The sequence below is a fragment of the Pygoscelis adeliae genome, unplaced genomic scaffold (genome assembly GCF_000699105.1).
Source record: "Pygoscelis adeliae isolate BGI_AS28 unplaced genomic scaffold, ASM69910v1 Scaffold101, whole genome shotgun sequence".
Classification (NCBI taxonomy): domain Eukaryota; kingdom Metazoa; phylum Chordata; class Aves; order Sphenisciformes; family Spheniscidae; genus Pygoscelis; species Pygoscelis adeliae.
The window spans coordinates 6813786-6836821 of NW_008824238.1; the positions used below are offsets into that span (position 1 = coordinate 6813786).

Genomic DNA, 23036 nt, shown 5'->3' on the forward strand with positions numbered 1-23036 from the left:
TTTCCCAAGTAACTAGTGATAGGACGAGAGGAAATGGCCTCAAGTTGCACCAAGGGAGGTTTAGATTGGACATGAGGAAAAATTTATTTACTGAAAGAGTGGTTAACCATTGGAAGAGGCTGCCCAGGGAAGTGGTTGAGTCACCATCCCTGGAGGTATTTAAAAGACGTGTAGATGAGGCGCTTAGGGACATGGTTTAGTGGGCATGGTGGTGTTGGGTCGACGGTTGGACTCGATCATCTTAGAGGTCTTTTCCAACCTTAATGATTCTATGATTCATTACATCTTAGAGCTCAAAGGAGGGGAAAGCTTCGAGGAAGACACTTCTTCCTTTATATGCAAGACTCCTGTTGCCATCCATAAATCACTCAGGCTGCTATTATAATCCAGAACAACAAGCTGGCATCACCCCTAAATACAGAAGTTCGTGTGAAAGATTAGCAGAACAAAACCAATAAAAAAACACCTAGAAGATAAAATGCTTGAAAATATCTCCCCAGATTTCCTTGTGGCAAGACAGTGATTGAGCCATAAATAAAGCTGTTCTTCTTCAGGGGATATTTAGGGAGAAGGCAGTACAGTTTGTACCTATGCTCATCTAAAGAAGAACTGCAGCTCTTACGCTAACGGGGAGAAGCAGATAACTGATCACTGCCCTCAATTATTTCAAATGCACTCCTCTTTCCTTCCAGCAAGAAAAAAAAGCAAGCCTTTTTTTTAACAGAATCTGCATAAAGGAATAGAACATGTTTTTAATGCTAGCTTTCATTTGATTAGCTTTTAGCTTTTCCTGTGGTTTATTTGCATTGCTAAAAACAAAAACAGCGGATTGTGTTGGATGGATAGATTAAATTTCTTCTTTTTCAAAAGTAACTTTGACCAGCACATAGAGAAATATCCATGTTATAAAGGCTTTGTACAGCATCACAGAAAACAATGGTTATTCAGAGCCAAGAACTCTGGTCCATTATGTACTACTCAGTGGTGATACACAAGAAACAATGACAGAGAAACAGACTGTCCAGCAAGTATTTGCTTTGAAGCCCACACAAAAAAATCTACACTGTTCATTGCATTATGAAATTTTGAAATCTACCAATTTCCACTCTATCTCTTTGTCCTGCCTGTCCATCAACTTCATCTGAACATGCCTGTGGTCTGCAATAAGCAGTGGGATGAAAAAGTCTATAATAAACAACAAGAAAAATAATACCTAACACCAGACTAAGAATAGTTAGGATGCTTACAATTGTAAAATGTATTTCCTTGATAATGGAAGGTTTCCAGAACATATATACAAACAAAATACCTAGAGTTATAATAGTGTGAGTAGCATAATAAATAGAAATGCAAACTTTTGTTTTTCTCCCCTTTATGTTAAAAAAGGTAAAAATTAGAATGATTCCAACAACAGTTCTGTACAGATATTCCATTTTCTTAGATTTGCAAAATGTCGTATGTTGTTTGAAAGTCCAGGTGAAGCCACAGATCCAAAGAAATATCAGCAGAATTACAGAACTTCTAACATTTAGTAGAGTCATCAGTGAAATACTGAGTATCCAAGAAGTGATGGTAAGCAGTTTATAGAAGACATACACTAGCTTGGGAAGCACACGAAATTCATCTTTATCAGGCAGAGATTTTCGTAATGATATCTGATAATCAACTGTTGAAAAGGAGATACTGCAAAAAGACGTAATAATGGCAGCATCTAAACAAAACACAAGGAAAAATGTCAAACCAAAGAAAAAGATACTTATTTTATATTATAATTTCTGAATGAACTTTTGGACAAGTTCATGCTTTCTTAACACTTTCTTTATATCAATTTTATATGTCCTCTGTGCTCCTGAATGAGTCACCTTAATCTTAAGGCTCAGTTTAGTTACTTAAATCTAGGCATCTAATGCTGTTTGGTATGCCTATGTTATCCTGCCTGGCCTCTGGCAGTTAATGGTCTTGCCCAAGTTGTGTGTTGCATTTGTCATCTCCATACACTGATGGCTTAGAAATTCCTGAAGTATTGCAAGTAGCCCATAAAAATTTAAGTTTCAGCAACTGATATTGACTCTAGGGTGTCTATAATGTTGAAATCTATAACTAAGGCTTGACCCTTCACATGGATTGTTTTGTCTGAGTACCTATTGACTCCATGGACTATGAAGGAGCACTAGACAGCAGTGCAGGTCTCTCCATTTGGTTAGATAAATTCCAAACCTGAGTAAGTCAATGTCTTGCCAATAATCCTGCTAGTTTTAGAGCTGGAAATGGTACAGCTACTGTCTTGCTTCTGAGAGTTGAACCTGTATCTCTTCATCACATTGCATTCTGCAAGCGGGCATATCCTTAGGTTTTTTCTGATTCTGTCCCTCATCTGTAACGTGGATGGTGGTAGTGACAGCTCACAGGGCTGCTGTAAATACATCGCTGATTTCCAGATGCCCAGTTAGCAGTTTTAAAACAAACTGTAAGCAAAAGTACACAAAACAAACTGCTCTGCAAATTACATATGAATTGTATTCAATAGCTTATTTTCAAGTGATGTATCATTATGTTTCTATTAGATATTATGACCTTTTATAGTGAAATCTTCCTTCTCATGGATTTAGCAGAACGGACCATCTACTAGACAGAAATTCTAACTAAATGCAGAGTAATTACACAGTGGAGTGTATGTTTTCCAAGGTATGTTTAAAATGTTATCCAATCACATGAGTTGTCTTTTTAGGTAAGATACTCAACTTGCAAATTAAGGAGAAAGACAGACTCACATTGACAGAAATTATTTTTGCCATGTTCCATGAGGATGTAAATCTGGACAAAAAGCTGTGGTGTGGTCTCAAGAAAAGTCTTGAATACCCTGAGCATGTTAATATCAGCCACTGCATCAACAGCTTGTTTTTGAATGAAGTTGGGAGGGTCTGTTTCTGATGCATCTCCGCTACTTTTTTGTTTAAATGCAGCTTGGCAGCCATACTTCAAAGCAAACCAATACCTACAAAAAAAGGAGACTTGATTAGACAGCGTTTTTTAGAAGCGCAACTCAATAAAATGATATAGCCTAACAGCAATTTTTCCCATTTCATTCTCCATTCACATTTTATCTTTGAATGTAATCCAGCACCTTCTACTAAGACAAAATTTTGTCCGATATCTGTCTGGTATCAGTGATATCAGATAATCATTTAAGCCCAGTGATACCGATGCAATGTAAAAACTACTAGAACAGAATGAGACTTGCCTGAATAAAGATTACAAGCTTTGTTTTGTTAGGTTCTTATTGCTTTAAAAGTACCACATTTCTGACGATTCCCTTAGCGTCTCTCCTCAGTCTCTCTTTGAGATACTCATTCACTTTCTTTGTATCCCTTTAAGGGTATTTGCGAATATCAGCTGAGAACATCCACATCTATATAAGTATAATATAGATCCGTAAGCCCCAAGGATAATATCTGAAGAATTGCAAACATACAACAGACTTAAAAAAAAATCACTACAGTGTTATTTTCCAAATACTCAGGAAGACTTTCATTTCAGAAAATGATTTTCAAGACATATGGATTCCTGGGTTGACAGGTTCTATTAATAATCTGAGTGGTTTTACATGAAGAAGCCATTTGCTTTGGCAAATGAGTGCACCTGAATGACTTTTAGAACAGTTCTGGTTTATTTTCAGTTAAGCCTAAATGAACACTTCCTCTAAAAGAGCAGTAAATTCAAAGATACATGGAATTAGTTAGTCACGACTGGTGTACGTTCTATGTGGTAAAGAACCTTTTCTGTTTAGGATATCTCTAATGCTTTGCTTAGACATAAATAAAACCTAGCTCTTACTCCCATTTTCAAGACTTTTGCTTCAGGCCTGGAGGTGGATGTAGCACTTCAGAGGGGAGAGAATGCTTAAGTTTTAATCAAAACCCCTTTTTGATAATTAAGGGAGGAACCACCTATTGTACATGGTAATCTTTAGAGCTGTGTTTAGCAAACAGGATGGTGGCTACAACCTGATGTAGGACCAGAGCTCCAGCTTCTGGAAATTGTAGTATTTCCACTGTCCCTAATGAACTCACACACACATACACAGCCCTGGTGAATGTTCTGACTCATTGCAGTAGTCCTTTGGAGGCCAAGCAAGGTAGGCAATGCTGTAATAGATGAAATGGGGCAATTCTAGAAGAGGTTTTCACAGCTAAAGACCAGTCTTTCCAGCTGAACTGTTCAGCAGCAAAGAAAGAATCTTTTGGAACCAGCCAACAAATGAAAGCAAGGAGAAGTATCCTCGTAAGTATGCCTGTAAATCCTGTCTTGAAGCAAAGCAATGCTTGCTCCCTTCTGCTGTTTACTTGATTTCAAGTGGTCAGTAACACTGGCTGTGCGGATTGTAGACTAAGCCTTGTAACTCTGCAGCACCATAATAGGCACTGTAATTGCTAGTAATGCAGCATAAGCTTTGCAAGGCCTCAGGACTGAGGCTTGTCAGGCTTGCTCTGTTTGAAGTTTTCATGACCTGTTTGTGACTTTGTTTTACTTGGTTTAGCTTGGATTTTCTTCGGAAAAATTGGTGATTTCTTCCAATTGACCAGATGGGTAATTTGGTTTACTTTTGGTTTTTTTTGTGTGGTACAGCCATAGTTTTATATAGGTAACAGTAACAAGCAGATATTCTATATTGAATGAGATATTTATGACAGACATGATGACGCAGAATAGAGAAATATAGTCCTGTTATGATAGCAGAGGTCCTGAGATGTGGAGACACCAGATGCAGTGTAGAAGGGTGCATGCATAAGATGATAAGTGATGGCTTGACACTGGAGACAACACGGCTATAAACAAATCACCAATGGTCGGTTGTAGAAATGCAGACCTGGCGCTGAATGAAACCAGATTTAGGGGTTACAAAGAGAAAAAAGAAATAGTATCTAACATGCGTAAAAGGCACCATAGATACTAAGTTTGGATGTAATGTGAAGCTGCAGAGAAATGAAGAGAAAGCAAAGTCTAAAAGTGTGTTAGCAAACATACAAAAAAGACCCAAAGTGGATCCTAAGAGTGAAGAAGAAAACATCAACATGAACATCATGTTCCTCCCAGCAAGACTCCAGACACAGGTAACTCCCCCCACGCACCAGAATGAAACTGCTGACCTTAAGACCCAGAGGAGCAGAGGAAAGGTGAGAAAAACACAAGGAAAAGGGATAGCAACTAAGAAATATGTGTGTAACAATTTTAACCGTGTTATTATTACTGAAACTTTTGATGCATAGAGGTATTCTTTCTTTTCCTGTAATAAACAGATCTAGACTAATAATGATTCTTGGAATCAACTGTTACAATTTCACTTATACTAAGTTCTAAGATTTATAGGTATATAAATCCTGTGTGTTTGCTTATAAACAGGATTTTGAACATAACAGCCTTCAGACATCACTTTCAAGCCTATTTCTGCCTATTCAGTTCCCAGATGTCTTGAGCTTCCAATATTCTTCTCCAATGAACCCATTTTGACTATAACTGGCAGGCAAGGACAGCAAAAGCAGTCCTTTTTCAAGAAAACTGTTATTGAGCCAATTTTTCTAACATTGTAAACATTGTAAAGGCCTTCCCCCTCAACAGAAGAATTTAGTCATCTGGATTACAAAGGTTATGTCACTCATTCAGATCTATTTTCTTGAGAAATCAAGCAGAACACCACAGACCATCGCTTGGTTATCTTACACAGTTGTACAAGCCTGCTAACGTGCAGGCTGAGAAAGGCAAGGTCCTATGCCTTAGCTTGCCTCCTACTTCCATTCGCTAAGGCTGCATCTGAGATGATGTCCAGATTCGTGCTGAAGTGCCGCAGGTTCCTGATTCCCTCATTGTCCACAGAATCATACACACTACGGACCCCATGCAACACATGCAACTGCATTTCCTTTACTTAGAAAACAGCGGGCAGGAGATCACCCAGATCTCACAGAATCATCTCGTCCCAATATGACATTGTAAGCAGAAGGGGACTGTGCTCCAAAGGGAGCTAGGAAGAATTCCTGGCTCCTCCAGGTGTGAAAAGTTTAACACCTTCACCACCTTTAAAGACCAAATCCTTTGACCACAGGGGAGACAGTGTCAGGGCTTCTTCCATAGCTACAAGTGAGACAGCCAGGATTTGCAGGTCCTGGGTTAAGTGCATGCTAGAGGAATCATGACTTATTCCCCAGTATGTTAAAGCATGTCGACCATACAAGCGAGAATTGCAACCTGAAAGCATCAGTAGTAGGCGTGGAGCAGGTATGTTACTACTGAGGAGCCTTACGGGAAGATCCTTTGCTCCTCTCCTGGCAGAGATTCATAGACTGCAGCCCTGCCATTCAGGCCATACACTGATCCTGTCAGCTGGCTCTAGCTCCATTATTTACTCCCAGAGGAAACTGTTTTCTACTTTTATGTTTTTGTGTATTTATCTTACTGCTGTCTGAATAATCACTCACAAGCAAAGAACTGAACTGTTTGGCAAGCCATCTACAGCTTTTTGAGTTTATAAAACAATTGGGATTCCAAAACATCTGGTTCTTGCATCAGAGATGTAAACGTCTGGAGAGTTTGCAATGTTTTCAAGAAAAAACAGTTGGGTTGACCAATCTGTTAGTTGTCCGTGGACTCATTCACCAGAGCCTGTGCTTGTCCAAGCAGCAAGAAGTGGAAACAAGCTGCACTAATTTCAAGCTACAGAGCTCACGCTGAGAAGGCAGATGATATGCAAGGCAAGAACCAGACGTTGTAAAAGGAATATTTCAGCTGGATGCACACCTAAAATCACTTGTCAGTTTTCAGAAACATATTCCTTCTGAGTATGGTATCCTAGGTTTATATTGTTGGTATGCTATAGTATTTTTCACTAGTTGTAGCGATTTCAGTTAGTCCACTTCTGACTTTGAATACTGTATAAAATACGTTGTTTTTTCTAGAAAAGTCCAAATAGTTCCATTGCTCATTGACTATATATTGAGCGAGGTGGTATTCCCTGAGCTCCACACGCCTATGTCTGTAGTTCACTGCGACAAATCTTTTATCCTTTAAGAGTATCTTCAGCTTACACGCCCATTCCCATCTGCCCATTTGGCGTGCAATATTCAGACAGTTTAGGAAGGGCCCAAAGCCAACTTTTAGGCCTAACATGGGACAACCGCATTCACAGCCAAGGGCGAAGTTCAGTCGGTGCTAAGGGATAGATCAGACTCAAATTTTCTCCTTTATCATGCCCACGGCTCACCTAAATGCTGTGTCTGCTATGAACCTGTCATAATTATATTCCTATATTAATATATCTGTTGCCATAGCAGCTCCATGTTTCAATCTTCATAAACTGAAAAAAAAGCTCTTAAAAAGCTACTTCAACTGGAATAAAAATACATTAATTGAAAGTATTGGATTGGTTATGTAATTTAAGTAGACGTACCACTTAAACTGAAGGTGAAACGGGTATGGGTAGTGTGTCATCAATACGAACAAACGCAGGCTTGCCATTTACTTTTTGTCCCTCTAAACTAATTAAAGAGGATTTTTTTTCATTAATTCATTAATTAAGCTACTTGGAAGCCAATAGAGTAAAAAATCACAATTTCTTTACAACTGGAATTGTCATATGTGAACAGTAAAGAACTATCAGTGTTTCTAAATATGATTTTCACTTTGATAGGAAAAAAAAAAGGTTTTCGCCTTTGTAGTGTTGCTTTGTGGAGAACACAGATGCTAGGACTCCTACTTATTACAAATACTCATTGAAACACAGCTCCACTGTCTCTCTGTTCTTGAGATGCTCCTACATTTTCATGATCATTTCATAAGGGATGAAGTTTGCTTCTGGTCTCCTGTAAAATTAAGAAGGCTTTGGCTCTCCAAGCATGACTGGGAATTCACAGAGGTGACAGCTACTTGTTTTTGTTGCTTCGCAGCCTTCACATGTGACAGGCAAACTGCCTTGCCAGTGCTTCCACGTCACCTGCTTCCCCTCAGTTTTCCACTGAGGACTTTCCACCACAATCCCAGTGCTACACTTCACGTCCCACCTCATCAAACTACACTGATAAAGATTGGGGTGCCATTTAGAAATTCATGCAGGGAGGGTGTGAGAGAGACCTGGCAGCAATGATTGTCCCTTCTAAATTCTGGTCACGCAGTCACAGTTTGCAGCATTGTACAAATCCTTAATCAAAGGAAAATTATTCTCTGCTGCATGTTAAATTTAATCCTCTAAGTGTCGAAAGGCTTGGTGAAGTCCATGAAACTGATGCAACTAAGTCAATACTTAGGACAGTAAATTTATATTAGGAAAATGTGATCAAGCACCTATTATTTTGTAACCTCTAACTCACTTAAAGTAGCATTACAAACTTTCCACTTTTAATTGACTCTCTGTACCTCACTCACTTGGTATCTTAAATACCTTTCTATTTGTTTTGTCCTATGGACCTTCTTGTTATGCACATAAATTGCTAGAGGCATGTTACCAGCTTCAGTCCTCATTTTTGATCCATTCTTGGTTTGGGTGTGACTTAACAGGTGCTAAATCTGTACCAGTATAAACTGAACATCTTGACTGAATTTTTCTCATCATCTTTTAAAAACGTGTAATGAAATAATCCCAGGTTCAGCAAAGCATGCACATTTACTCTAATGTCTCATGGATTTAGAATTCGTCTCTGCAAAAAAATCTTTTTCATCTGCTCCTGTTCAAAGATGCAGGGCATCTCAAGCCTGCCTTCAAGCATCAAGAGGCACAACAGCAGCTGCCAATATCACAACGGCTGCTGCCTGTATGGCCTTCTATTCTGACAGTGAAAGTTATTAATTGTTAAAATTTAGTCTTTCTCAGGTGTCCTCGACTGATGCTGCAAACTGCTACACATCAGTGGACTCTAGAATTCATATGGTGCCCCAGGGAAATGTCCCCTTTTTCCACATTCACTGACTGTGTTATTGTCTTAATGTTGACTCTTATGCCGCAGTCTGTTCTCAATTCTACCAACATCTGTGTGACCCATTTAAATGGGTCAGGCTGAAAATAATTTTAGTCAGTATAGCTAATACATATTTTACCAGCTTAATTTTGCTCCTTGCAGAGAATAACATTTCATACGAAATATAATTACAGGTCTACATTCTTTCCATTAAAATAAACTAAAGCCTTATTAGATATGAAATAATTTTAATTTCTTTTTTCTCTATTTTTAATATATATATGTGCATAAGTGTATACACACATATTATTTCCATATTTATTACTTAGCATTGGCTGTGTGATAACATAACCGGACTGATTCCCATTGTGCTGTGCACTGTACAAACATAACATAATGAAGTTCCCTGTTTCAAAGACAGAGCAAGAGGCGTAAAAGACATATGAAAGAGGGAAGAAGGGAAGAAAGAAAGGAAGAAATGAAGGAAGATAATTTGGTAAAGTGTATTCACGTCTTATAATTTCAGGCATCCTAAATTCACTGGCCAAGTCGTATTTACTGGCTAGGCCCCTATTTTCCTCTGTAGTGAATAGAGAATATAGGTTCTTGCCCCAAATGACCTTCTGGAGGAGGTCACCTTAACAAGTATGACCCGACTCCTGACAAAACCTATTTTTATCCATTGACTATAGAGATAAGCCTGAGAGACTCATTGTCTAAATTAACCAGATAAATCAGATGACCAAGAAGGACAGGAGGAAGTTGTACATGGATACACCTAAGAAAACACATATAATAGGAAGTATATAATAGTTGATCATAAAGGTACAAGCACAGATATCAGCTTGCTGTTACCAGTTTATACCTTACAGTATGCATTATCACACTGCTGAATTTTGAGGAGTGGCTGAAAGAACTTTGTAATTTATACATACCAGCTTGGCAACTTTTTCCAGGCGTAAGTGGCAGCATAGGAGAAAATATCATTTGTGCAATAAAGAACAGGTGACCAAGTTGACAACACTGTCAGTGCAAAGGGCAAAATCATGTTTACTAGATAATAAGCCACACAGAGAAGATGGGGCTAATTCTGGGAAGGAAGCTTTGAAAATTATAGACATTCATGGTAAAAGGTATTCATTGGAAAGGGTATGAGTTCAGGTAAATCCAAGAGTTTCATTACCTCAGAGTTAAGGTAATCCATAAAGATTTGCCCGTAAAAGCAGCATTTTGAATAGATACAAGCACTGAGTCAAGATTACTGTATCTAGAGTTGTAGACGATTGGAGCTTGGATCTGAATTCTGATAGTCTGTGTTGAAAGGTGAGGTCTTAGAGATAGGCATTAATCAACAGGAAATTTTAGGGGCAACCTGGGAGTGTAAAACCAAGCCAAAGGTGAAACCAGAATTACAGTCCTGAACAGATTACAGAGAATGAGGTCATGGAAGAGAAAGGGGAAGAAGGGAGGTTTTGGGCCAGACATTGAAAAAGCGGCTTCTGCCATTCTACACTGCGATTACTGGCTTAACATTTATCATCAGTTATCAGAGAGAGGGGTCATGGCTTTAATTGCCTTTGGAAGAAACAAACTCAGAGGGGCGGGTTTGTAAGTCATGAGCACAAGAATGGCACTCCCAGCCACACCTGAAGATTAAAAGCCTTGGGGACAGACAAAAAGAAGAGTGCCACAGTGGGCCCTGAGACATCCTCTCTAAAAAGCAGAACTTGGTAGAGTCCATGTGGCCAGGTCTTGGTATATCTCACATGAACCAACCCATGTCCATGGATCTGGTTAGTGAATAAGAAACCATCCAGAAAAATTGAAGAAGGATTTTCTTTTTCTTCAAAATGTAGTATTTCTAAGTTTTTCTAATACCTGACACCAGGAAAGTTAAACCTGTCAGTAAATACTCCTCTGTGAATTCTAAAACTTCAGGATTGTAAGAGGAGGAGGAGCAGGAAAGTAAAGCTGACAGACAAAAGGAAAAAAATATTGAGAGGCAAAAGTTAATTGTGACATGTAAAAGCTCCATCATTTTCCTTAATCCATGATAACATCAGGTGAATAAAACATGCATGTGAGGGGAATTTTTACATTGGCATAAATATATCTTTCATCGCTGTCCATAGATTAGTATAGGAAGTTAAAGGAGGTATTTTAAATAGTTAAAGGAGGTATTTTAAATAAGTATTTTATTAAGTGTCTCCGATAAGTCTATATTCACTCATGTTTCTCGCATGTTGCATACCCAAAATAATTAAAATTCAGGACTTTTTGCCAACATCTTTCACCTCAGTTTTAAAATGGAAGTAAAATCTTGGCACAAATGATTTCTATAATGATAATGATAATTTTATAGCAAAGCCACCACAGAATGTTAAGCATATGGCATCTTAAACTATTCCTGGGCATGTGCCTTTCAGCAAACAAAGGTTCCTGTCACCATTAACTCAGTCCCTGCAGGAAGTACTGCTGCAAGTATTCTTACTAACTATTCAACTATTCGTGTCTCTCCTGAATCTTGGTGGGTTTTCTACATATGGTTAGACTCTCAGGTTCAAAAATTACCTCTTTCTTCAGCTGTCTCACCTGCTTAGTGTAATCAAATGAATTCTTAACATGACTTTAAAAACTTACTTATCAGTTACAACAGTATTGCTCTGTAAAGCAAGCCTTTTTATTAAATATGCCCTATCAAAAGGCTGATGAATCAAATAGAGTTAGCCTGTGAATGATAAAAATTATTACTTACAGGTAAAATGAAAGAAGATCTACATTTCCATCAAAACCTGACATAATTTACCCCTGGCATAAGCAGACAAAAATCCATTTGCTTACATGGAGCAATAATTGCTAAGGCCAGAAACGGTTTTGTCCCTGAAGCCATATTAAGTATTTCTTAATAAACTGTCTTAAAGCAATATGATTTGTCATTTTAAAATAAATTTTAAAATGTGCCTACCTTATAAAAATTCCACACTGAAAGAGATGAGCTAGAAAAATCCATTTCAGCTTCCCAGTATCAGTACCTTCCCAGTCATTTTTAAACCACTCATAACTGAATACCTGAGTTATTAATGATGAAAGACCTCTAAAACACAGTATCAGTATACCCCAACGGTATTGTCCTTGACAGAAATATTTACTAGCTACCCAGAAGTCCACTCCAATATCAACTACATAAATTATAATTCCACCAACTAAAAAAATAAAATTCTGCTTAGTAAATTTCATCATGCATTAGACTGTCACTCTTGTCATTCTCTCCTCACTTCACGTAAAGGAAAGTCAGAATTAATCTAAATGCTTTCCTACAACAGACTCTTTTTCCTGATGATACCACCTGCTTATAGTGCTTTATAGAAAGGAAAGCTGGGTTATGCATTTTTGTTAGGGCAAAGGGGCTTGCATTTGTCTGGATTCTTGATTTAAATATTAAATTAACTACACCAATACATGTCTATTCTGGAAAAGATAAATGTAAATTGTCTTTGTAATTGATGGAGTCATTCTTCATTACTGGTTCCTAAAAAGAAGAAGAAAAGAGGAAGATCAGCAGTAACAATATTTTCTCTTAACATACCATACAGCAATTCACACAAATATTTAAACAAGCAAGTACAAAATGCAGAATGTACTGAAATATCTGAACAATCAGCCCAAGAGAAGCTGCACCTCTGAACCTGCTGAGGTCACCCACTCTCCCAACCACAGTGACTCTCCACTTACCAAGCAGCTGTTGAGATAATTCCTAACAGTTGCAAAATACTAAGAAACAAGCTTACCTTTACTAGTTTTTAAAACATATTTATGGAAAAAAAGATTGATTCCTTCCCAGAACTTTCTTAACTTCTGAGCTATTCTCCCTTAACAGTGCCCAGCACAAAACACTGAGAAAACTCGTCTTGAGTACACACCATTGTATCAGAGTACACATCATTATGTCATTTCCAACAGTGTTACTGCATTTATGTGCATACATCTAGCAGTTTTATCATTTCTGCTTGTTTTTCCACATGCAGCAAGAAAGTGCTGAATAGGATTGCAGCTCTCCTGTTAGAGAGACTTGTAAGGAGCCAGACCTGAACCAGTCTACACCTCTTTGGGAAACGTCTCCCAAGCTGTGTGAGTAGTAGCTACACGCAGATGACCTAACCACATTGTCTACTACAAATAGAATTAATTTGCAGTCTGAACTACGTTTACATTGCCTAACATTGCAAGGATTCTTGTGACCTCTTTGAGTAGTCCTTACACATCTTGCGTCTGTAGATCTGTGGTATTTGCCAGGTGAAACAGAAAAGCTGTAGGGCAGCACATTGTTTGTCTCATTCATTTCCACCTCTGCAAAGCTATAAACATTAAAATGTCAAAGTCCCTTATTTCATTTGTATATCTTAGGAAAAAGTTGCTGGCAGCAATTCCAAAGGATGGGAGGGGGGAAGTGCCAAAGCAGCAGGTCTGGGCTGGTGCCACCGCCGAACAGCAGCAGACAGTACACAGGGAACAGCTGTGCCAGGGAACTCGGGGCAGGAGAAAGGCATGTGGAGGCAGGTCTCCTTTGGATTTTTGTGAATTTAGGCACGCTGCCACACAGGAATGAAATGAGACAATTGGTTAATATCCCATGAACGAAGCTTTTGAAAGGTAATGACTATTCTTTGCTTGTGTTGGCTGGGCTAGTCTACGCTGTGACCCAGGTACAAATCCAAAAAAAAGAACTTAAGCTCTTAATTTCCTAATGAAGATAAGTGGGAACATAACAGCCTAAAAAGGTGCTGGGTGTCTAAACATTATTTTTTCAGATCTAGGCCTTAGCTATTTCTAGCCTCTTGTTCTATCTCCTACTTAGGTTTCATGTCCTGGCCCAGAAGAGGTCAGAAAGATCAGGTGATCTTACAGCTGGGATAGCTGGAATCCTTTCACTGTTCTTTCCTATCCTCTCCAATAAAATACCAGTAATCTCTTTCAAATCACTAATGGAATTTATATCCAATTCACAGTCAGATTCAGGGAAGTGGACTTCAGTACAAAGTCCAGCATAAACTGAACTTTGTGTTTATAAATGTTTCATATCTGAAAATTTGTGTATGAACCAACTTAAGAGTTTATTACTAGGATTCATTCAAAAAAATTCCGAAGCAAACTGTATTTACTCTATATAAGAACATCATGTCATTCTGCAACTTGATGTACCACCTTTGTCAAGCTGTATCCTTTTTTGTGACAAGAACATTATGCACGGTTTTTAGAACAGACTCAGAAAAAAACCCAAAGACCTCAACAGGTTCACTATTTTACTGTTGCAGGAAACACGACAGCGAAAGGTAAGTCAATAACTGGATCCAAACAGAAAGTTGTTTGGATAGGCAATTTATGGCTGAAGTAGGCAGTATACCAAGGTTCACATTTAATGAGTAATATTGTACTGGACATTTGAGTGGCAAGGAGTAGCCTCTAATTTTGTACCTGAAATGAATAAATAGGGTAGCTGAATTCCTCCCTCTTTACAACCTCCCTTCCTTTTGTATCTGAGCACCTCACAAAGGGGAATTATCTCATTATCATATTATTCCTAATAAGAAAGGAAGTTTTACAGGCTATGTTCAGACTCCTCTGAAACAATAGCATGAAGAGTAGCTGTGAGCCAGGTGATTTCTACTTCTGACACGCATACTGTCCAAACTGCTGCCATACCGTCAGTCTGCAGACCTGTCTAGACATCTTGGTGGTATATGAAGCCATCAGGTAAGCTGAGATAAATGAGGAGCCACACATTATCAAGCATGTCAGCTTGCTCACAGTCTCATAATTATCTTGAATAAGGAATCTAGTCTCGAAAGAGCCTTGGAATGGCTGGTGAGACAAAGGGCTTACACTTTCCTCGTGGTAACCTAAAAAAATCTATCAGACTCACGAATCTGTATTCCCAAACGCCTATGTCTTAATTCCAAGCCCAAACACAAATACCTGCTCACAGGTGCACATGAAATCTCTGTTGAAGATCTCAGCCCTTAATATCCCCTATATTTTATGCATGATAGCACTCCAAAGAGCACCATGGTCTCATGTACCAGGTGGGATACAATTAAATGCCACAGGAGAGAGTGTCTTGTATCACTCAGAATTATATTGTCCCTGGTCTTATTAAACATGAGACATCTAACATGGCAGGAGCAAGAAGAGTAAAGCATCTGTCGGCCAACATAAATACAAGCCTGCTCTAAAAACTAACATTTACAGAATCATTTTGTGATAAAGCAGAAACAATAAAATGTGATTAGCAAGCCCTTCAGTTCTCACAATTCATTTAAAATGCCATTACAAAATGCAGACTTACCTTAATACGGGCCATGGGTAGAGATTTTTCACTTCAAAAAATTGTAGATTTGCATATTCGCAGGTTTCCCATCCATACCTTTACAAGACTTGCAATCCAAGAAAAGTCAAAGGGCTTACACAAACTGAAACTAAAATCATATGGAAACCATGTGACACAGTTAATGATTTGCTACCTGTCAAGAACTGTCATTCTTATGAATATATTATAAAAATTCTATTCTAAAAATTCGGTTTAGATGTCCCTGTCTATATTAATTACTAAGTTTAATATATTATAAAATTCCCTTCAATAAATTAATATCACACTTTACTCCATAAAAGTAAAAAAAAAAAAAAAATACTCCTTTCCCTCTGTATGCTTATATATCTGTGTATGCGTGTTCAAACTTAGACTTTGTTAGACCTTTGTTAGACCTTTGTTAGACCTTAGTTTGTTAGACCTGTTGAGCGAAAGCCAATAGATATTTATGGAAACATATACATGTTTGGAATATGTTGGAATATGGAAACACACACATGTATATGTGTGTGTTTATGTGTATATGTTTATATATATTCATTTATTTATTTGCATACACATTTATATATCTCAAAGATTTATGAAAAAAGAACAATCTTTTTGGCTATAGTTGAGAACTGTAGTACAACGCACTTTAAAATATGTACAAAAAGCTTTTCTGTGCAATGATACATGAAGCGACTGCACATGTCCAGGGACAAGTGATTAAAATTGTTTTCCTCTGGTAAAACTACACGTGTGTGCAACAGTCTGCTCCAGCTGAGCTATCTGCATGCAGCATACAATTTTTATGCATGTTTAAAAGAGCTGCAGGGTACAAGGAGCAGGTGTTGTGGTTCAGCCTCTATGACTGTGCTGCACAGGATGATTCACACCCTCAGCCAGAGCAGTCTATAGTTTTTCTAGCTCTTAGGACAGAAGATACAATCCTATCACTGTCTTCACAGCGAACATAGTATCAGTGCTTGCCTTTCCTTGTGCTCCTTCCTGCTTCCCCCTTATAGTTAGAAACATCTTAATCCTAAGCAGTTCTTGCAGTGCTTGAAATACCATTATTTTCATGTCATCACTTGAAGAACAGAATCAACAGATCAAGTTAATTTTCCAAAGCTAAAAAAACAGTGTCTGAATCCAAAGCAGTACTGCAGAATTCCTGGTTCAATTGTACATGGTTCATTCCTGTAAGACAACACGTTGGGAAAACACCTTAGGACATCAGTGGGGCAACGCATTATCCATAAAGGCCTTCTGAATAAATGCAGCAGAGGCCTTTCTGCCTGTGCAGAATCATCTCAGTGATGATTCTAAGATAACGGGCCCACTGCATGCATGCCCAACAAACTCCTCATAATGCTGTGAGCATCATGAATGCACTAATTAAAAATGTAGTTGTATATTGCTCCACAATAAAATCCTGGTGACTTCAGAGAAGCAGCACCTCAGCAATTACAATGACACCTGTTCTGTCCTATAACTGATCAAATGAATACAAGCACTCCGTTAGAATATAGCTTTTGTGGACAATATTTCTTTCAACGTTGACTAAGCTACTGTGTGCTTTTGCAGAAAATTGAACATCTGATACCAGCATAAACCTATGCAATCTTTGCTGAGAAAAACAAGAGTGATTCACCATGCCCATCCTGTCTTGCATTCCCCTGACTTGATTGTTCCACTTGCATAAAATCCACTGGAATGGACTGGACCACTGGTTCTTCACAACCTTCACTTCACTGGGACCTCGATGGATGAGACTGCAAGAGTAGCTGCAGACAAGATGAGGCTGTGGCAAACTGACTGTGGACTAGACTATGACTGTGGACTGCTATGTTTAGCAGCTTTTACCAAGACTGCCCCTCTCCATGGATCTGGGCCAGATTTGAAAAGCAACTGCCCTCCAGTGCAACATAGATTTCTTTTAAATCCTAAAAAATCTCTATTGATCTTAATCAATGATTAATATAATTCCTTTATGTATGAAAAATTTTGGTCATCTGAGATATGTTCTCCCTGAATTATAAAAATATACATAATTTAGCAGCAGAGCAATAAATACATTATATACTGAGTTTGGTATATAGTTTTAAATTCTTATAGCTCCATCTCAGCTTTTTAAAATTTGTAATAGGCTTTGCAAGCTATTTGCCCAAATAGTGACTAAGCTCCTACAGGTTTAAAGGAAGGCATCTTAAATCAGCAAAGTCACAAACTCGTTGCTGTGACCTTTGTTATTATTAAAAAATGACAAAAACTCTATAGCACAGAGAGAGAGACAAGGTTTGTGTATCTGATTCTTGGAGTTGAAATCAAGCAGCTCACAAGCTAAATTACTGGCTGGCTGATTTATTTGTTTTCTAGTTAGATTTGCTGTTGAAGAAAGCACGTCTTTAAATTGTGACAAAACTCCTATGGTATTCAGTACACATCTCGTTATTTGCTTCCAAATGGGGTAGGAAGGACCTTTTTTCTCTGCTGTGATTAGTATTAACAGGACATTGGATATTTTATCTTTGGAACAGTCGACTTGTTCCAGACATCAGAAACTAAGGTCCTCACTAGGACTAGCATAGAAATAAACAGGATGAAACGCCGACCTGAAAAACCCCAGGATTTCTCAAGATTCATTGTGTAAGTCTCTCTTTACGTTTGATACTTAAGCTTTGCAGTCAATGAATGTTTTTGCTATTGGTATTAATGGAAGTTACAGAAGAAAATGCATGGCTTGAACGAGTGTATTGGCCGATGACTTCCCCTCAGTGTAATAGCTTCCTCTGCTTCTTCATGAATTACTCCAATACACTTGTAAAGCTGTCAGCCATTTTCTACCACTGCTGCTACTTGGTACCCTGCTGCAGCAGAACCCCTGGACACCTGTCCAGTGAACCCAAAAGTTGAACTCACATGGAATATTTATGTTCTGAGCAGCATTAACATACAGATTTTTAGGAGAATCTCGCAAAGTCACAGAACAGCTGAGGTTGGAAGGGGCCACTGGAGGTCATCTGGTCCAAGCCGCCCTGCTCAAGCAGGGCCACCTAGAGCAGGCTGCCCAGGACTGTGTCCAGATGGCTTTTGAATAGCTCCAGGAAGGGAGACTCCACAACCTCCCTGGGCAACCTGTGCCAGTGCTTGGTCACCCTCACACTGAAAAAGTGTTTCCTGATGTTCAGAAGGAACCTCCTCTGTTTCAGTTTGTGCACATTGTCTCTGGTCCTGGCACTGGGTGCCACTGAAAAGAGCCTGGCTCCGTCCTCTTTGTATCCTCCCTTCAGGTATTTGTAGACATTGATGAGATCCCCCTGAGCCTTCTCTTGTCCAGGCTGAACAGTCCCAGCTCTCTTAGCCTTTCCTCATGGGAGAGATGCCCCCGTTCCCTCCTCATTCCACGTAATCATCTACTACAAACCAGCTGATCTGGCTTTCTACATTTTCTACACAATGCTGCCTCTTAATGTGGGAATCTTGTGGTCTACGTTCCCTCTGCGAAATCTGCTTCACTTCTTTTTGGTTTAAGGTCTCTTTACTTATCTCTGTACCAGGTAACAAGCATAAAAACACAATAAGAAAAATTCTGCAAGTACCGAGAAATATATGCATATCTTACTTAAAATATGTTTTATAAATAGCAGCTAGAATTGTATTAAAATAACACAAAAACCAACCAACCAAAAATCCTCTCAACAAGACTTTCACATACTAATGTCTATGAAGATAAGTATCTCAAGAAATTTTCTATGTATGAATATTTTCTATGTATGAATAATTCTATTTAATTGATTGTCTAATTATCACAGAATTACATGCTTGTGCTTAGATCTATTAGTGTACTACACAGGCACAGTGAACACGCATTTATCCTCAACAAATATGCTTAAAATGGGGAAAAAAGCCAACTGCCAGTACCCAAAGGTTTCTTGAGCGCTAAAAATGCTAACAGTGACCTTGTGGGATTTTCAAAAATACCAAATTGCATTTTATGCATCTCATAGTTGTAGAAAATTAATACTCCATCAAATATCACATTGCATATCACCAACAATCTCCCTTTAGGTTTATTGAAACTCAGCTTTTTTTCTTTTTTTTTTTATTGGTAGTCTAACATTCCCTGCTTCAGAATATTTTTCCCTTCAAAATTTTGTCTTAACAACATAAAACAGTCAGTGAACCAGAAGAACCTGAGGCTATACACTCATATTTGCTTGTACCACATTAGAGAGTATAATAGCAAGACTTTCACGACGTGCCTATAACCCCTGTATTACAAGAGAAATAACAGACTTTTTAAATCGGTAGGCTTGTGCAGGAAACGAAGATGATAGCGGAAGAATGAACCTGCACTTCGTTCCCTAAAGGTACCCACTGCTGCCACCTACAGACGAAACAGATTCACAGCTCCTGCCTAACAGAAAATTTATTCTTTTACTACAGGACAGTAATAGTAGTAATAAGCATTCCCCACGGAACAAGTCTACAGTTCCCCAAACAATTCTTAATTTAGAAAAAAAAAGTCTTGTGATGTTAAAAATAACTGGCACCTTACTATTTCTGAGTTATCAATGGCATGTAAAACTTCAGGTATATCATTTCAGAAATCTCTAAACTTTCAGAATTTTCTTAGAAATAGGAAACGACTGAAATACGCAACTTGCCTTTGCTTAGTTGGTGCCTTCTTCTAATGACACAGCAACTAAGCTTTATCTAAGGACTGAAAATGGGTTGAACGTACCACCAAATAAGTATACACGTGTGCTACAAAATCAGTATAATAGGGTACCTCATGATTAGGTAAGTTCCGGTCTAGTCACAGTTTCTTATAAAACAACAGGCAGGAAAGTAATATGGGAAGAGACTGGAATATTGTGTATAGGGGTGTCTTGCTTACTTCAGCAGCATACCTGCACACAAAAAGGCTTCTTTCCTTTGACCTGAAACATCCTTTCTGTTGTCTGTAGTTCATGCTTTGATGAGCTTGAAAATAAAAAAATCAATGTGATGGTATTATATCTCAAATAAGTAAAGCTTTGATTTTTCAGATAAATCAAAGAAATTGGCTTGAAGGCCCAAATTCAGGGATGGCCAGCAGCTGTACTGTGGCACAGTTTCTGTCTGTGGCTTTTGTGATGCCTGGCAATTAACAGTTGCAATCGAAGTCCATGCCCAGGAGCCGATTTTTTTAATTGCTGCATAACATAGGCCTGCACAAAGTACTGCCGGGCAAGCCTCTTGTGTATCACAAAGCAAACTGTTTGGCTGAATGGGTGACTGCAAGGTAATGCATACTGGTTGTGTAACTGAAGGGTTAGCTAGCACTTCAAGTGTACTAACTGTAGCTAAATTAGCCCTGATGAAACAGCCTACAGGCAAGCATGCTGTTGGTCCCTGGACAATGAAGATGCAGCGCTGCTGTCTGACCAGGCAGCTGAAAGGCACCATTTGTTCTCTGACCTTGGAGGCCAGCTGAAAATCTGGAGTTGTGAGTCAACACTAGCCAAGTGCAGCGTGGCTAGGCAGGTAGCAGGGCATACCTCAGAATGGCCTCCCTGCCTCGTTCCATCCTCTGCCTCATGCTGCCCAGGAAGCCAAACGCATCAGGTGGATCTGTGGCAGACTGAGAACCAGCAACGGGGGAAGAAGGAAAGAGACATAGTGTTAGAATGGGGAACAGCTTGTCATGCACGGCAAGATGCAGACCTTTGTTAGTATGTTGAAGCCTTTAATAGCTCATCTCCCGGCATGTATTGCATGTATTACTTGCCCACATTAGTGTTTAAGCAAACAAAAAAATTTAAACTTTGAAGTTTCATGAAGTTACAAAGTTCTGTTGAAGCCACAAAGTTTTGTTTTTCAGTTCCATGCTGTACTCCGAGTTGTTTGTATCTAACAAGGCTTTTGGAAGTTTGCCTATCAAGATAATGTTTGGGGATTTCTGCCCCTTCAAACGACAGTGGGAATCTGTTCTGTTTGCCCATGCAAATCCTAGAACTGGGCCCAGATCACATATAAGGGTTGCAACTCTATTTTCATATAATGAAAAACCATTTAAGCAAAAAATGTTACCACCAAACACTTTTTTGTGCTTTGTATTTGTTGTGGCTTAACCCAGCAGGCAGCTAAACACCACACAGCTGTTTGCTCACTCCCCCACTACCAGTGGGATGGGGGAGAGAATTGGGGAAAAAAAAAAGTAAAATTTGTGGGTTGAGGTAAAGACAGTTTAATAGGACAGAAAAGGAAGGGATAACAATAATAGAATATACAAAACAAGTGATGCACAATGCAATTGCTCACCACCCACCCACCAATGCCCAGCCAGTTCCCAAGCAGCGGTCACCACCCCCCAGCCAACTCCCCCCAGTTTATATACTGAGCATGACGTGACACGGTATGGAATATCCCTTTGGCCAGTTTGGGTCAGCTGTCCTGGCTGTGCCCCCTCCCAGCTTCTCGCTGGCAGGGCATGAGAAGCTGAAAAGTCTTTGACTAGTGTAAGCACTGCTTGGCAACAACTAAAACATCAGTGTGTTATCAACATTGTTCCCATCCTAAACCCAAAACACAGCACTGTACCAGCTACTAGGAAGAAAATTAACTCTATCCCAGCTGAAACCAGGACAGTATTGCTATGATCATCTTATAAATTTACATTTATTTGTTACAGGTAATACATAGAATCTTATATAGGTATAAAACAATCAGATAACATTTGAAATTCTAATATTGGTAAAGCTGCCCACAGTAATATTACCTGCTTTAATTTCAGGTTAAATCGTCTTTATTCTTCATTTACAGGTACTTTAAGGAGAGAACAAGTCTGCTCTAATTTCTCTAACAATGCAATTAAAAGTTGAAAGGCAATTAATCAGGGCTTTTCAGAGGGGACACTGCAAAGCCAAACAGGTGAATTTCAGCACCTTGCAGGCTCTAGAATGAATGCTGTTTGCAAACACAGTATTACTACTTGGACAACAGTGACAAAATTTCACAAAATCACAGAACAGCTGAGGTTGGACGTGACCTCTGGAGGTCTTCTGGGCCAACCCCCCTGCTCAAGCAGGGCCACCTAGAGCAGGCTGCCCAGGACCATATCCAGACAGCTTTTGAATAGCTCCAAGGAGGGAGACCCCACAACCTTCCTGGGTGACCTGTGCCAGTGCTCGGTCACCCTCACACTGAAAAAGTGTTTTCTGATATTCAGAAGGAACCTCCCGTGTTTGAGTTTGTGCCCATTGCCTCTGGTCCTGGCACTGGGCCCCATGACAGGACCAGAGGCAATGGCCCTGTGACAGAGCCTGGCTCCGTCCTCTATGCATCCTCCCTTCAGGCATTTATATACATTGATGAGAGCTCCCTGAGCCTGGCTGGACAGTCCCAGCCCTCTCAGCCTTTCCCCATAGGAGAGATGCTCCAGTCCCTTCATCACCTTAGTGGCCATTTGCTGGGACTCTCTCCAGTAGCTCCCCAATTTTCTTAAAAATGCTGAGTCCTAGATAGTTCCTATATGCCATACAGGAGCATATATAGCTCCTATATATCCTGTAAGTGAGAATGTTCTCAGAATATACAGAAGATACAGCTGTCCCTACCACAGATTCCTCCCAGCTTTTGGAAAGAGCCAGCAGAGCCCGGACCTGACTCTCACCAGGCAGCAGCGAGGCACCGACCCCTCAAAGGAGAACGCCGCCTTTATCGCACTGAATTACCACAGTGTTTGTTCCTAGAGGCCCAGTTTT

General features: G+C 39.2%; 2 protein-coding genes across 2 annotated transcripts in view; one reads left to right on the top strand and one right to left on the bottom strand.

The window, feature by feature from the left end:
• Window positions 1-1067: 1067 nt before the first annotated feature.
• XKR9 (XK, Kell blood group complex subunit-related family, member 9) lies at window positions 1068-12182 on the bottom strand. Its single transcript, XM_009335038.1, has 3 exons — window positions 11908-12182; window positions 2772-2995; window positions 1068-1711 (listed from the first exon to the last, which is right to left on the bottom strand). Exons 1-3 carry the CDS (start codon window positions 12180-12182, stop codon window positions 1068-1070), a joined length of 1143 nt encoding a protein of 380 aa, XP_009333313.1.
• A 1390-nt stretch (window positions 12183-13572) lies between these two features.
• LACTB2 (lactamase, beta 2) overlaps window positions 13573-23036 on the top strand; it is a 25009-nt gene continuing 15545 nt past the window's right edge. The window contains exons 1-2 of the mRNA XM_009335075.1: window positions 13573-13592; window positions 14255-14272. Coding sequence (XP_009333350.1) covers window positions 13573-13592; window positions 14255-14272 — 38 coding nt within the window. The remainder of the gene's footprint in view (window positions 13593-14254; window positions 14273-23036) is intronic.

Coding starts and splice junctions, on each gene's coding strand:
- XKR9 (XM_009335038.1), bottom strand. CDS start 12,182: ATGATGAAATTTACTAAGCAGAATTTTATTTTTTTAGTTGGTGGAATT. Junction 2,996..11,907: donor CAGTGTGGAATTTTTATAAG/GTAGGCACATTT, acceptor CTTTTTTTGTAG/GTATTGGTTTGCTTTGAAGT. Junction 1,712..2,771: donor CAAAAATAATTTCTGTCAAT/GTGAGTCTGTCT, acceptor TGTTTTGTTTAG/ATGCTGCCATTATTACGTCT.